The sequence below is a fragment of the Psittacula echo genome, assembly GCF_963264785.1.
Source record: "Psittacula echo genome assembly, chromosome: 1".
Taxonomy (NCBI): domain Eukaryota; kingdom Metazoa; phylum Chordata; class Aves; order Psittaciformes; family Psittacidae; genus Psittacula; species Psittacula echo.
In genome coordinates this window covers 88,355,579-88,369,564 of record NC_137735.1, presented here as the reverse complement: position 1 = coordinate 88,369,564, position 13,986 = coordinate 88,355,579, and the positions used below count along the sequence as shown (strand labels likewise).

At 57.4% G+C, this 13,986-nt stretch overlaps 2 protein-coding genes across 2 annotated transcripts; both read left to right on the top strand.

Moving 5' to 3' along the window:
* Nucleotides 1-188: 188 nt before the first annotated feature.
* On the top strand, nt 189-9,201 carry SH3BP1 (SH3 domain binding protein 1; the record flags this gene model as incomplete). The annotated part of the gene is made up of 18 exons (XM_080624730.1): nt 189-250; nt 1,980-2,022; nt 2,395-2,499; nt 2,972-3,048; nt 3,307-3,418; nt 3,516-3,592; nt 4,021-4,156; nt 4,805-4,873; nt 5,253-5,343; nt 5,607-5,749; nt 5,838-5,949; nt 6,044-6,125; nt 6,798-6,878; nt 6,977-7,093; nt 7,479-7,576; nt 7,766-7,898; nt 8,015-8,121; nt 8,561-9,201. 18 exons carry the CDS (start codon nt 189-191, stop codon nt 8,899-8,901), a joined length of 1,986 nt encoding a protein of 661 aa, XP_080480856.1. The 3' UTR covers nt 8,902-9,201.
* Nucleotides 9,202-9,846: 645 nt separating this feature from the next.
* Nucleotides 9,847-12,440, top strand: PDXP (pyridoxal phosphatase). The gene is made up of 2 exons (XM_080609573.1): nt 9,847-10,465; nt 10,692-12,440. The coding sequence occupies exons 1-2, from the start codon at nt 9,880-9,882 to the stop codon at nt 11,015-11,017; spliced, it is 912 nt and encodes a 303-aa protein (XP_080465699.1). The 5' UTR covers nt 9,847-9,879; the 3' UTR covers nt 11,018-12,440.
* Nucleotides 12,441-13,986: the final 1,546 nt, after the last annotated feature.

The following is a 13,986-nucleotide window of genomic DNA, read 5'->3' as shown; positions in this document are numbered from 1 at the left end:
GGAGGGTGCCAGCCGGACAAACAGAAACAGGGGGAACAGGGGAAGGAGAGGTCCTCAGGGAAAAGCAAGGGGAGAACAGCTCTGGGGAGCTGAGGGGCCACCAGCGTCTGATGCCAAGCATTGCCGAAGGGTGCTGAGTGGGTACAGCCAAGTGGAGCGGCTCTTGTGGTCCCCTCCCAGCGCTCAAGATGATGAAAAAGCAGTTCAATTGGATGCGGCAGCAGCTGTCCCATCCCAACATCACCGGCCGGTAAGGACTTCTGTGCTACCTGCAGTGGAGGGCTGGGAGGGAGTGGGATGCGGGTCCTGGAGGGCTTGCACTGTGGCTGGACTGACCTTTCATGACCAGGGAAAAGGGGAAGAGGGAATGACCATGGGTTTAGAGCATCTTCAGCATAAGCTGAGGAGCTGTGGCTTCCTGGTGCCTGTGGGGCAATGGGAAGGCTGCACTGATGCTGCTCAGCACAGCAGTGATGTGATCCCCAAGACCAGCTACTTACAGGTGCTATATCCACCTGGAAACAGGCCTTTCCCAAGCTTGGCTTCCTCAGGATGTGAGGGCAACAGGGAAGGACCTTCTAGCCAAATGCCCTTGGCTGCGTAGTGACCAGGAGGGTGTTAGGAACTGGGCCCTGCCTTCCCTGCTGAATCCCCACAGGCACTAGATGCTCTGCATAGTTCTAGCAAGCCCGGCAGCATGGGCTTCCTGGCCTGCCCTTTGAGGAGAGGGCCGGGGATCTTACAACTTCACATGAATCCCTCTGGCCCCATCCTGCCTCTGCCTCTTCCTTATTTTTCAATTTGCCTTTCCAAAGCTCTCCCCTTGCAAAACCCAGAACTGAAATTACAGGGCTGGGCCCTCCCTTCCCAGCCCCCTCACTGCTCCTTTCCTACAGCCACCTCCACAGGTTCCCCAGCACCGGGAGGCTGAGCGGGACCAACCATGTCCCCTGCACCACTGCACTGGTCCTTCAGCCAGCCCAGCAGACCAGCCACAGGGAAGCAGCTTCTACATCCTGGTGGCCTCTTGCTCTTCTTGCATTTCCCATAGGGGACCGCGATCCCCTTTCCCATCCCTCCTCGCTCAAGATGTCTCATCTCCATGTTAGATGCACCTCCTTTTCGGTAGTGCCAGGCAGGCAGGAGGTCTCAAGCAGCCTGTCCTGTCCTAAAGCAAGTTCTTCACCCGCCACAGAGCCTCTCCTTTGCAGGCTGCGGTCTCACGTGATTTTGCTTGCCTTTAACCAAGCCACCCCCGTTTCCTGCAGCTCCACAGCCTCATCCCCCATCGGGCGGTAAAAAGAGAGAAACATGAACTGGGGAAAAAGCAGCAGCAGAGGGAAAGCAAACGGGCTTCCTGGGGCACGGCAATGGCAGCAGGCTGTGAAGTGAGGTTTCCTCTACAAGGAGGTTTGGCAGTGATGGCAGCTGGTGGAATTTGAATCTGGTTTTGAGCAGAATTTGCTGCGAACCATAAATTTCACTCCCCAATACCTGCTGCAAAACCAAGCAGAAAGCTGGTTTCATGTAGGCATTACTGGAGGGGCTTCTGTTGGTCTCAGGCCACAGCTTGGTCATGAAGATAGACTTGTTCCGGCACTGGTGGACCCACAGCCGGTGGCTACCATGGCCTGCAAATATGTGTGCAGGCTCCAGAGCACTGCCCTGGATTTGGCTTCAGAGGAGTGGTCAGGGGTAGAAGACTTTACCATCAAACATCTCACCCCTGCCATGGCCCCACTACCGCTGTCTCCATCTGGACATTTTGACTATGGTGCTCTGACCTAGAAGCTGTGTCGGATGGGTGTCCACTAGCCAGCAAGGTTGCCTGCATCCTGTTCCGGCTGCATCCCCCTGGGTTCATTCCACGCATAGCCTTGTGTACAATGGTCCAGGCCATAGCCAGTGTCTCCTGCTCCCAAAGAGTGGCTGGTGAAGGTCACCCCATCTGCTGATGGCTCTTTCTGCTTCCTCGGCAGAGCCCAAGAAGCGACGGAGCTGCTGCCAGCAGATCTGCTGCAGGTGAGGTGCGGCAGGGCCGGCAGGCGTGTGCCTGCTTGTGCTTGGGTGTGGGACCTGCCCCACTCCTGCCTGCGGTTTGTCCTGCCAGCACATCCAAGTAGTGGGGCTGGGATCTGCCCATGTGCCAGAGGGCAGCTCCAGGACCACAGCAGGCTCCTGCTACGGGAAAGGGCTTCCCCAGCCGCTCACAGAGGGATGAATCCTGACCAGGAGCCGTACTCCCTTTTTGCTGGACCAGGGATGATCTGCGCTGCAGCAGGATGCTGTGTGGGCCACTCACACCAGAGCTGGGTGTTGGGGAAGAGATGGCCTTGGGAAGCCCAGCCCACGGTTGGTAAAAGAGCCTCCCCATTCCCACCTTTCTGCCCTCAGATCGAGCAGAGGATTGAGCCAGCCAAGCGAGCAGCTCACAGCGTGTCCAAGAGGCTCCAAGCCTGCCTGCAGGGGCAGTGCGGCTCCGAGATGGACAAGCGAGTGGTGAGTAGCATCCTCCACCTCAGCCCGCACTTTCCTTAGCCCCCCCATGATTCTGTGAGCTCCACTCTTCTTGGCAATCTGACAAGTGCCAGCTTGGCTTAATTATTCTTGGCGATTAAACTGCTTCCTGCATTTGAAGCCATGGCAGAGTGGGCTGTGCTTGGTGAGGGCCTCCATCAGTGTCACAGTCTTCTACATGGGTCTATTTGAGAGAAAGCTGGAGGTTTTCTAAGCAACTATAGAGCTTTGATGCATTGTTCAGCCAACTAAATCCTGGCTTTGGATGAAGGAGCATCCAAAGGGCCCTTCCTCAGGCCCCAGAGTTGGTGGGGATGGGTGGGCCAAGGGAAGATGTGGGGATCCAGTGAAGGGTTCAGCCACTTGCTGTCATGCCATGGTGGCATGCTTCATGGGGAGAGAGCTGCCACGTGCCAGCTCACCATCCCTTTCCCAAAACCCTGTCTCTGTGCAGAAGAAGCTGCCCTTGATGGCTCTGTCCATGGCGATGGCTGAGAGCTTCAAGGAACTGGACACAGAGTCCAGCCTTGGGTAAGTGCCAATGGGAGAAACTACCAGGGGTGACCCCAAAACATGCTGTCAGTGCCATTGTTTTGACTCAGGGGCTCCCATGGCCAAACTGAGCTGTCAAACCCTGTCCTCAGAGAAAATACTGGCGCTGGAGTGGGAGAGGGGACAGACAGCACCTTCAGCCAGGGGCTGGCTCAGGGTCCCACAGGAGTACTGGTATGGAGGGGGGTGTTGGATCAGAGAGTGGCATGGCTCCAGCTCGCAGTCTTTCCTACGCAGGAAAGCCCTGGAGATGGGCTGCTGCATAGAGAGCTCGCTGGCCAAAATCCTGGCCGAGTTTGAGATCACCCTGGAGCGTGATGTGCTGCAGCCACTCAGCAAGCTCAGTGAGGTAGGCCTGGATGCCCTCCTGACTCTGTTCTCCCATCCCATCACCCCTTCCCACATCCCCAAGCCTTCCCCACTCACTCTGTGCCCTCTCTCCCCAGGAGGAGCTTCCCATCATCCTGAAGCGCAAGAAGACCCTCCAGAAGCTGATTTCTGACTGGAACACAATCAAGAGCCGGTATGGGGCACACTGTGGCCAGGGGGCTAGGGCATCCAGGCACCCAGGATGGGAGACAACGCTCTGGGAAGCAAATTTCCAAGTGCCATGCTGGGTTTCTCTGGAAGAGCAGCACAGCCATCGGTCATTTCCACATCATGAGTCATGATGGCTCACCTCAGGAATGGGGCTTGGGAAGGGTCCTGCAGGCCCTGGGTGTTTCAGTCAGCCTTGCTGAATGCCCCCCAACTTAACCAGGTCTCACCCTTTTGTGCAGCACCATCTTCTGGGTGAGGGAAATGAGAGGTACTGGCCTAGGGAAAGCACTGCAGGGCAGTACCTGGACTTGCTGTCCTCCTCATGATCCCCATACCCCTTCTGCACACCTATCCCACCCCATGTCCCTGGCACTGAGGCTGTAGGTGTGACTCTTCTCTCCCACTCCAAAGGCTGAACCAAGCTGCCAAGAGCTCCAGTAACAGTGCTGGCACTGGTGCTGGCCCAGGGGCATCTTCTGCTGCCAACAAACTGGAGATCTTGAAGGAGGAGGAAGAGGAGGTGAAGAGGAAGGTGGAGCAGTGCAAGGTGAGATGTCACTTGCTCTCCCTCACAGGGCACCTCCACGGCTGCAGACTTGTTTCCCTTCACTGATTCCATCCAAAGTGACCCTATGCTGAGATGGATGCAGCCAGCCAGTATGTCCTGCCCTCCACAAGCAAACCAGTCCCTCAAGGAGCAGAAACAGGGGGATGCCCCAATCCTAGGGAATAACTGGAGTTAAGGGTTCAAAGCACAAGCTTCTGCAGAGAGGAGGCTCCAGGGGCTACAGCAGGGAGCTTATGGGGTCCCCTTGGCCTAGGAACCAGCTGAGCTGGGATCTGTGCTGGGTGGCCGGGGACTTCCACATCAACTTTCTCCATGTTTCTCTGAAAAGCCCAGTGCCTTGTCTGGCAGAGCCGTGGGCTCATTGGAGCTGGAGGTGCAGGGACCTCTTGTCCTGAGACACTTGTGTGAGTACCCTCATTGTAGGAGAGGTCACTGCCACTATCCAAATGCAAGCAATGAAGGCAAGGAGAAATGCCCCCATGGTCCCAGCCTGCCTCCCCACTGCACCCGGAAACCCCGTGTGGACAGCTCACAGCCTGGACGAGAGGGTTTTGTGAAGGTGTCCCCTCTTCCTCAGGTGCCAGGGAGCGGGTGGAAGATTGCTCTTCTCTCTGTCTCCCTTCCCAGGATGAGTACATGGCTGACCTCTACCACTTCTCCACCAAAGAGGACAGCTACGCCAGCTACTTCATCAAAGTAAGTCCTCTTTCACACTCCTCCTCAGCATGTGAATGTCTCTTGGAGTATGTCTGAGCTATGCCTTGTCCTCATCCACACTAAGTCCTCCACTTAGGGCAAGGGACAGCCCCAGGCACCAGCAAATGCCTAAAGCTATCCTTGCTCCATGCACTGCAGGTTAATGCCACCACTAGCACCAGCTGCTTGTCCTGATGACCCTCCCTCTCCAATTTGCCCTCTACCCATCACTACAGACATGGTCCCGTGACCACAAGGGGGGTCCCCTTGAAGCTCCTCCTTTGCCCTGTCTGCATGTGGGCACAATTCCTGGTGGGGGGTCTCTCTGAGAGGGGCTGATGCCAAAAAAAACACTGTTTGCCTGTCCCATGTCTGGCAGCTGCTGGAAATCCAAGCTCAGTACCACCGGCAGTCCCTCGGATCTCTGGACTCGGCTCTGGCAGAGCTGAAGGAAAGCCACAGCCAGACAGGTACCCACTGGCTCTCCATGCAGCCCAGGGAGGACACCAGCAGAGCCCAGGGGGACGCAAATGTGGCTTGTGAGGCTGGGAAAGGCAGGTTTTCCCTCCCTGTGCCTGCTGCTGCCTCCTACATCGGGTTGGTGGGTTGGGAACCACACCATGGGGATGCTGCCTCTGCCTCCACTCTCAATCAGAGCGAGATGTCACTGTGGCTGGATGCCAGATGGCCCCAGAGGCCACCATCCCTCCTGACATTCAACTCTCTCTTCCAGAGCCCTCCTTCACTGCAGACACCCCAGTGGTGGGGTACTATGGTGTGCCCCTAGAGACACACCTCAAAAGCTTGGGCCGGGAGATCGCACTGCCCATCGAAGCCTGTGTCATGATGCTGCTGGCCTCTGGCATGAGGGAGGAGGTAGGCAGCACTCCTGACCTCCCACCGCCCTCCCTCCCTCCCTGAATGCAGCCCCCTCACATCCCTTCCCTCTTCACCCCATCTCCAGGGACTCTTCCGGCTGGCAGCTGGTGCCTCAGTGCTGAGGAAGCTGAAGAGCAGCCTGGCCAGTGGCTCCAATGCGCTGGAAGAGTTTTACTCAGACCCCCACGCCGTGGCCGGTGAGTGCCAGCGATGCAGCACTGGAGGACATGACTGGGCAGCCCCTGCTGTCCCCCAGCACCATCACCCCCCTTGCTCCCCCTCCTCTCTCAGGTGTACTGAAGTCCTACCTGCGGGAGCTGCCCCAGCCTTTAATGACCTTCGAGCTCTATGACGAGTGGCTCCAAGTGGCCAGGTAGGTGCAGGATTTGGGGCAGAAAAGCCTGTCAGGGCTCAAATAAACCCAACTCACCCCTCTCCATCCCTCTCAGCACTCAGAGCAGGGCTGCTCAGCCTTCTCTGCCGTGTAGGAAGAGACACAGCACCTGGTCTGTCCCATGCTCAGCAGAAATCCACATAGCCCAAAATCCTGGGGAACAGCAATAAAAAACAAGTCAGCGGGAGGAGAAAGGCTGCAACCTTTCATATTGTAGAAACAGTATATTGTGTGAAGACCTACTTGACCTCAACAGTGTGAGCCCCATGGCCAGTGCCCAGTTTGGCCTCTTGCTTTTGAGATGAAAGAGGTGGTGAAGGAAGCACAGCAAAAAGCCAGGGAAAAGGGAAGAGTGTCTTTCTGAAGGGATCAGCTCCATGCCAATGAGCCCCATAGTCATGGTGAAATAGGATGCTCGCCCCTGGGCCCACCCACAAGCTATGTTTGTATCATATGAAACCCTCTGAGCCTTTGGGGTGTGATTTTGTTCTCTCTGAATGCCTGCTTAGCTGCCCAGTAAAGGCAGCAGGAGGGCATCCCCGTCCCCAGGGCCACAGCTCGCACAGGGTGGCTGACACTGACCGTCTTCGCTTGCACACTGTCCCTCTTTGCCATATGGAGCAAGCTGAGCTCTCCACTCCTCTCTTGCAGCTTAAAGGACGATGAGAGCCGCATACAGAGCCTGCGGGACACCTGCAGTCGCCTGCCCCATGAGAGCTACAACAACCTGAGGTGTTTTGCGGGGACAGGGCTCCTTCAGCAACCACTGGGGCAGCTCTTCCTTCCCCAAACCCATACATACCACCCGCCTGACCTCCTTTTACCCACAGGTATCTGATCAAGTTCTTAGCCAAGCTGGCTGAACACCAGGAGGTGAACAAAATGACCCCCAGCAATATCGCCATCGTGCTGGGCCCCAACCTGCTGTGGTCACAGCAGAGCACAGGGTAAGACCTTGCTTGGAGGGTGGGAGGCAGTGCCCCGGCTCCAGCTGGGGTGCCTTGAGAGCAAACACCATGGGAAAGGCTGATCCAGCAGCCTTCAGGCTGGTCTAAAGCACCCCCATCCTCAAGTCCTGTCCCTTGTCCCCATGGTCCCTGACTGGCATGTCCCTTCACCAAGCACGTGTCCTCTACACCACAAAGTAGCACAGGGAGTGGCTGAGACCTGGAGAACCTATGACATGGATGGCCTTCAACACCTATTCCAGGGATTCCAGGACAGGAAACAAGGCCCCCCTACTTCCCTACCACCCCCCTCAGGAATGAACACCAGAAGCGTTAATGGCCCAAGATCCTTTTTCTGATGCCTCCCCCCACCTCTGTCTCTCAGAGACCCAATGCAACTGGACTTGGCCTCAGTCTCCTCTATCCAGGTGGTCAGCGTGGTTGAAGCCCTCATCCAGAACGCAGATACCCTCTTCCCTGGAGGTAGGGCCAGGGCCTCACCTGGGGGGTGACAGCCCAGGGTGAAGGGAGGAGGAAGAGAAGGGGACATTTCTCCTTCCCCAGGGGGAGGGAAGCAGGGGGGCTGCACCAGTCCCCTGCCATGGGGTCATCAGGGGAAGCTCTGGGCAGCAAGCCCCTCCTCATGGCATCTCCTCTTTTCTGTCCACCCAGAGGTAGATTTCAACGTCTCGGGTATGTTCATGCCACCTGCAAACAGCAGACTTAGCAAGGCCACCACACCAGTGGAAGAGCTGACCCTTGATGTCCCTCCAGCCAGCACCCCCACTCTCCCAGATGGAGAGGTGTAAGTCTGGTGGGAGGTGGGGGTTGTCCCAGCTCTCCCCACGTCCTCCCTCATCCCACCCCATACCAGGCCCACCATGCCCAGCCAAAGCCTGACTTGCCCCATTCTCTGCACAGCACCTCGAGGGATCCTGAGCCCAGGTCAGCCCCAGCAGTGACCAGTCCATCTCCTGAAGCTGCAGGGCCACCAGCGCCAACGCTGACTGACGACACTGCGTGCAAAGGTTAGGGTGCCCTTGATGGCACAGTGCTTGGGAAATGACACCCTGCAATGCTACCTCCTCTGCTTTGCCTTCATCCTGCATGAGAGGGTGCTGGGAATGTCCCTACCACCAAAGGAGAGTTAAGGCATCTGGTTGGGGCAGCATGGTCAGGATCCAGCCCCTCATTGTGTGCTCCAGCCCCAGACAAGGTGGGACTGTGGGATGGGCATGGTAAGTCCTCCAGTGACCCATGTAAGACGGATCAAAGCTCATAGCCTCTTGTGAAGAAAAGAGGATGGAAAAAGCCCTCAAAAGCTGTTGGGTCTCCAGTATGGGAGCTGGGCAAGGGGCAGTTTCTCCCACAGCTCCTCTGTAACCAACATCTGACACTACAGCCCCCTCTGCCCCGGGAAGAGACCCCAGCAGAGAAGACCCCATCCCACCTCAGCTTTCTTTCCAGGCAAGCGCCCGGCTCCAGTCCGCCCCATGATGGCTCCACCACCTGTGGCCCAGCCCCGCAGCACAGCCCCTGCCCTGGCAGGCCCCAAGCACGCAGGCAGCCCCAAAGCCCTGCCGCGACGGATGGCCGGGGCACCCAGCCGAGCCCCCTCCGTCCCACCGCCACTCCCACCACAGCCAGCACGCCGCCACAGCCACGATGCCCCATCGCCGTCCCCCAGGCCTGCGGCCAGCGAGGCCGATGCAGTGATCACCATGGACTGTGCGCCGGGAACCGTGGATGAGGGGCAGCCGCTGCCTGAGGCTAGGAGCTCCCTGGCCACATCGCCCATGCAGAACTGAGCAGTGAGCAGGATGGGGAGATGGGGTGCAGCTCCCCCCCTGGGACCCAGCAGGCACTGTGGAAACACCGGGGTGGCCTGACGGATGGCATGCCTCTACAGCTTCTCCATCTTGCCTATCACCTCCCTCCCCTTACTCTCTCATCTCCACAGCCTCCTTCCCCGCACCACCATGTCCCTGCTGGGCCCAGCCATTGCTGAGGGACCCAGGGTCCCGCCCAGGTCTCCATGGGGACCTGGGAGGGCAGGAGATGGATGGCGGGGAGGCAGTTCTGGGGTTGGCGTGGGCAGGTTCTTCTGCAGGTACACAGCACTCAGCCCCTTCTGCCCCATTGTGCTGTAAAATGCGTTGCCTCAGGGACACACAGACAGAGAGAGATATATATAAATATATATGTATATTTTGCAACCAGGTTATTTAGGGATCTGGCGTCACAAGTCACAGGCAGGTATGAGCCGGGCTCAGCAGTGTGAGGTGCTGGAGGCTGTGCACCCGCAGGCTGCAGACGGGAGGAGGGAAGGGGAGTTCTGCAGGGACGCCAAGGCGGAGAGAGGCGGCTCGGTCCCGAGCGGGTCGGCGGCCGGATCCCTCAACCGGAGGAGACACACAGCCAACCGGAAATGGCGGCTCCACCGCCCCCCGGCACTGCCGAACAGCAGAGGGTGCGCTGCCGCCCCGAGGCCCTCCCGGGAGGAGGTGGCTGAGGCGTGTGGCTTTAACCAATCGGCAAGCGCGCTCAGGCTTTGTCCCGCCTCCCCACCGCCTCCCTCGGCAGTTGATAGGGCTTCGTGGCTGTCACTTCGGCCTCGCCGCTTCCCCTCGAGAGCGACAGGGCAGCGCGGCTGCCGCTAAGCGCGCTCCCCGCCTGCCATTGGTGTCGGCGGCGGCCGGGGGGCGGTGATTGGCGGGCCCGCGGGGCGGGGCGGGAGGCTGCGAGCGGCCGGCGGGCCGGCGGGCGGTTGGCGGTGCGGCGGCGCTATGGCGAGCTGCCGGCGGCTGAGCGGCGCGGGGCTGCGGGAGGTGCTGGGCCCGGCGCAGGGGCTGCTCTTCGACTGCGATGGCGTGCTGTGGGCGGGCGAGCGCGCCGTGCCCGGCGCCCCCGAGCTGCTGGAGCGGCTGCGGCGCAGCGGCAAGGCCGCCCTCTTCGTCAGCAACAACAGCCGCCGCTCCGTGGCCGAGCTGGAGCGGCGCTTCAGCCGCCTCGGCTTCCGCGGCGTCCGCGCCGAGCATGTCTTCAGCTCCGCGCTCTGCTCCGCGCTCTTCCTCCGCCAGCGCCTCCTCGGCGGCGGCGGCGGCGTGGGGAACGGGGACTCGGGCGGCCGCGTCTTCGTGCTGGGCGGAGAAGGGTTGCGCGGCGAGGTGCGCGACGCCGGCCTGCGCCTGGCGGGAGAGGGCGAGGCGGCGCCCGCCGAGCCGGTGCGGGCCGTGCTGGTAGGCTACGACGACCAGTTCACCTTCGCCAAGCTGGCGCAGGCCTGCGGCTACCTGCGCGACCCGCAGTGCCTCCTGGTGGCCACCGACCCCGACCCCTGGCACCCGCTCAGCGACGGGCAGCGCACCCCCGGTGAGCCCTCGGGCCCCTCTCCCTCCCTTGCTGCCCCGGGGGGGGTGCGGGGTTGGCCTGGGTTGGGGTTCACCGTCCCAGGCACGGGCGAGGAGGTTCTCTGAGCATCAGGATGCTCACATCCATCCCTGTCAGCATCCCTGTCCCTGGTGGGACCCTGGGTGCTGAGCATCCAGCAGCCGGTTAGCCCGTGGCTATGTCTTTTTCTCCTCCCTCTTCTCTCCAGGGACTGGCAGCCTCACAGCCGCAGTGGAAACGGCTTCAGGCCGCAAGGCATTAGTGGTGGGGAAACCGAACACGTACATGTTTGATTGCATCGTGGAGCGTTTCGGCGTCGACCCGTCCCGCACCCTCATGGTGGGAGACCGTCTGGAGACGGATATCCTCTTTGGCAAGAACTGCGGCCTCTCCACCATCCTCACCCTGACGGGTGTCTCTCGCCTGGAAGAGGCGCAGGCCTACATGGCCAGTGACAGCGCCGCTGCCAAGGATATGGTGCCCAATTACTATGTGGACAGCATTGCAGACTTGATACCAGGTCTGGATGAGTAGCAGTCTGTACATGTGAGGGCAGACAGGTCAGGTTCTGCATCCCAGATCTCCAGCTGTTCCCATTTCTCTCTCACTGCCCTATTTCCTCAGTTCCTGGTTTCTTCACATTCCAATGCCCTTCTCTGGGGGCAAAATGGGGGGGTTGGCAGGAGGGACCAGGGTTCAAGTTGTCTTCTTTCTGCTGAGAGCTATCCATGATGAACAGAGTCTTTCTCTCCCTTATATGCCAACTGCCAGTGTCTCTGGGAGAGAGCTGGAGGCCTTGAGCCCAACATGGGGGTCACATCAGTGTGTCTGTGTGGCCTCACTCCATGCAGGGGTTAGGGACTGGGTGTCTTACTGTTTTTCTTTTAGGTAACCAGTGGCGGCCTTTTACTGCTGTCCCTTTGCTCATAACTAACTTCTGAGCTGCATCCTTGAGGTCCTTGTAGTTAGCCCTTCTTCCCCAGGGATGTCACCCACCAGGTCTCTGTCAGTGCCAGGGCATGTGAAAGGAGTGTGCTGGAGCAATGAATGAGAGCATCTGTGCTTCCCATGAGTGAAAGGGAGCATTGCCTCATCTCTTCTCTCCCCTGTTCCTTAGAGATGTTTCCTCCATTATCCCCCTGCCCCAACTCAGTTAATAACTGTGCCAGTGTCTGTCTGAGGGACTATGGGGAGGGAAGAGACTGGTTGAAGGATTTTTTTGTGCCAAACAGACAAGCTGTGATTGTGCACAGCGGGGCTGCGGTTGTACCTTGTTTCCAAGCACCTTTACTGAAGGGGCTTGTGAAGGAGAGAGGGCTCCTAGACCACAACAGCACAGAAATATTGGACTGTACCCAGTTTTCTCTCCTCAGTTGGATTTTGCTGTAGCACAGTGAGAGAAAAGGGCTGCTGGGGGTCTGTGCAGCAGCTGCTGGTGTGCAGGTGAGATCACTGCTGTGGATGTGTCACAGCCCTCAAATCCATTCCTTGCTGCTTTGTCTTTTTCCTTTTTTTTTTTTTTAATTTATTTGTTGGTCTTATTTATTAAACTTATTTATTGTTCAAATATTGTATTATTTGTATAAAGTATGCTGACTGATTGCACCAGGGGGACAGGAGGGCAGTGCCTTTGGGCCTCCCTTACTGTCCATGTCCCATGTTGATGTTCTTACACTCACCGTGTCTCTGTATATAATAAAGTGTGAGCGTGGGCTGGAAATAATCTCCTGTATTCGTTTGTGGTCTCATCAAGGTGATAATAGCTTTAGGTATCTTTGAGCCTTCGGAAATGAGGATGTGGCAAGACTCACTCAAGGGGGTGCTGCTGAGTAGGCAAGAGAGAGGAGGACCCTGTCTTGTGAACAGCATCTTCAAGCTGCTGTTTGCCGCTGTCTCTTACTGGGGTCTGGAACTGGAGTGGAGGGTGGAGGTGGCTGGTGGGGCTATGGGGTAGGGCATGGGGTCTGGTCAGGCGAATTGGAGCAGCGAGTGAGGTGATCTTTGCCACCCAATTCACAGCATGGGTGATTGCTTGCTGCGGAATGGTGAGTTCTTGTGCTGTGCCTCAAGTCTGCCCACTGCTAGTTAGGAGGACCCCATGTGGCCCTGCACAGTGGTGTCCAGCTCTGCTAGAGCAGGGTTTAGGTGCCACCTCTGTCATGTAGCTTGCAGAAGGCTGAGAACTGTACAAATCAGGTCTTGCTGTGGCCCTTCTCAGGTACACTAAGCTTTGAAAGAAGGAGATGTGGGTGTTGCTGTACCCCTGCAGGTGACCCTTACTGGGCTGTAGCTTGCCCTCCTTTGTGTCCTCACCCTGGGTTTGGCTGTGATCCCAGGCAGGAAGGAGAAAACAGCTTGGGAATGTATTTTGCCTCCCTTCCTCATATGGGAGCCAAATCCTTCGCTTTGTCTGTCAGACCCCTTTAACAGCTATTGATGGTGATCAAGCATCACATCTCCTTGAGAGATCAGTTCTTCAGCTCAAGAACTGATCTCAGTGTACGTTACTGCTGTGGTAGCTCATGGTAGAATTAGATGCTACTTACTGGCCCTAGGAAAATTCCAGCTACTGAGAGTCTTTCCCCCAAAACTCCCCAGTAACTTAGGAAACAGCCCTCTAAAACAAAAGCTGACCCAAAAAGCTCTTGGGAGACTGCCCTTTATCTGAATCAGTCCCTTCATGTGCAACTTTCTCTCCTTTCTGTCTGTCCCATCTTCAATCAGACAACCAGAGGACTGGTGCTGTCTTAAAGAGTGTCTGACCAACACTTGCATCATCATCCAGAGCAAGATTGAGACCTAATGTATCTGCTAACTCTGGCTGCTGATCTAGAGGAACCCAGACCCTGATTTATTTTTCAGAGCTCTCAGATCTCATATCAGGCTCAAACTCAGAGCGCTGTTGTTGTGACTTGTGGCCACAGATGGGAATGCTCAGTACGGCTCAGGATAGACTGAGTTGGTTAAGCAAGTGTGTACAGAGGAGACAGTGCACAGCAAGAGCATCCCCAGGAGATTCCCTCTTTTTCCTAAGGTGCTTGACCGTGAATGCTCCATCCTTTCCAGCTCTCCCAGCCAGCAGACAGGAGGTTCGAGGCTGTGGTCTCCCAGGCTGGCACACCAGAAACAGAAAGGAATCCAGAAGCTAATCTGAGTGTTACAGCCCGTGTTCAGAAGAGATTTTGCAGTTCATCCTTTGGATCCCAAACGGTGAGGCAGCCAAGTAGGTTTTCTTTTACATGTGGCTGCTGCTGAAAACAGAACTCAGCAGAGGCAGTGTTGATCTGTCTTGTTATCACAGAATCACAGAATATTAGGAATTGGAAGGGACCTCAAAAGATCATCTAGTCCAATCCCCCTGCCAGAGCAGGAATACCTAGATAAAGTTACACAGGAATGTGTCCAGGCGGGTTTTGAATGTCTCCAGAGAAGGAGACTCCACAACCCCCCTGGGCAGCCTGTTCCAGTGTTCTGTCACCCTCACTGAGAAGAAGTTTCTTCTC

Bases quoted from the DNA above. Each gene is read 5' to 3' on its own strand.
- PDXP (XM_080609573.1), top strand. From the start codon at position 9,880: ATGGCGAGCTGCCGGCGGCTGAGCGGCGCGGGGCTGCGGGAGGTGCTG. The intron at 10,466-10,691 runs GTGAGCCCTCGG...TCTTCTCTCCAG, and splicing joins CGACGGGCAGCGCACCCCCG to GGACTGGCAGCCTCACAGCC.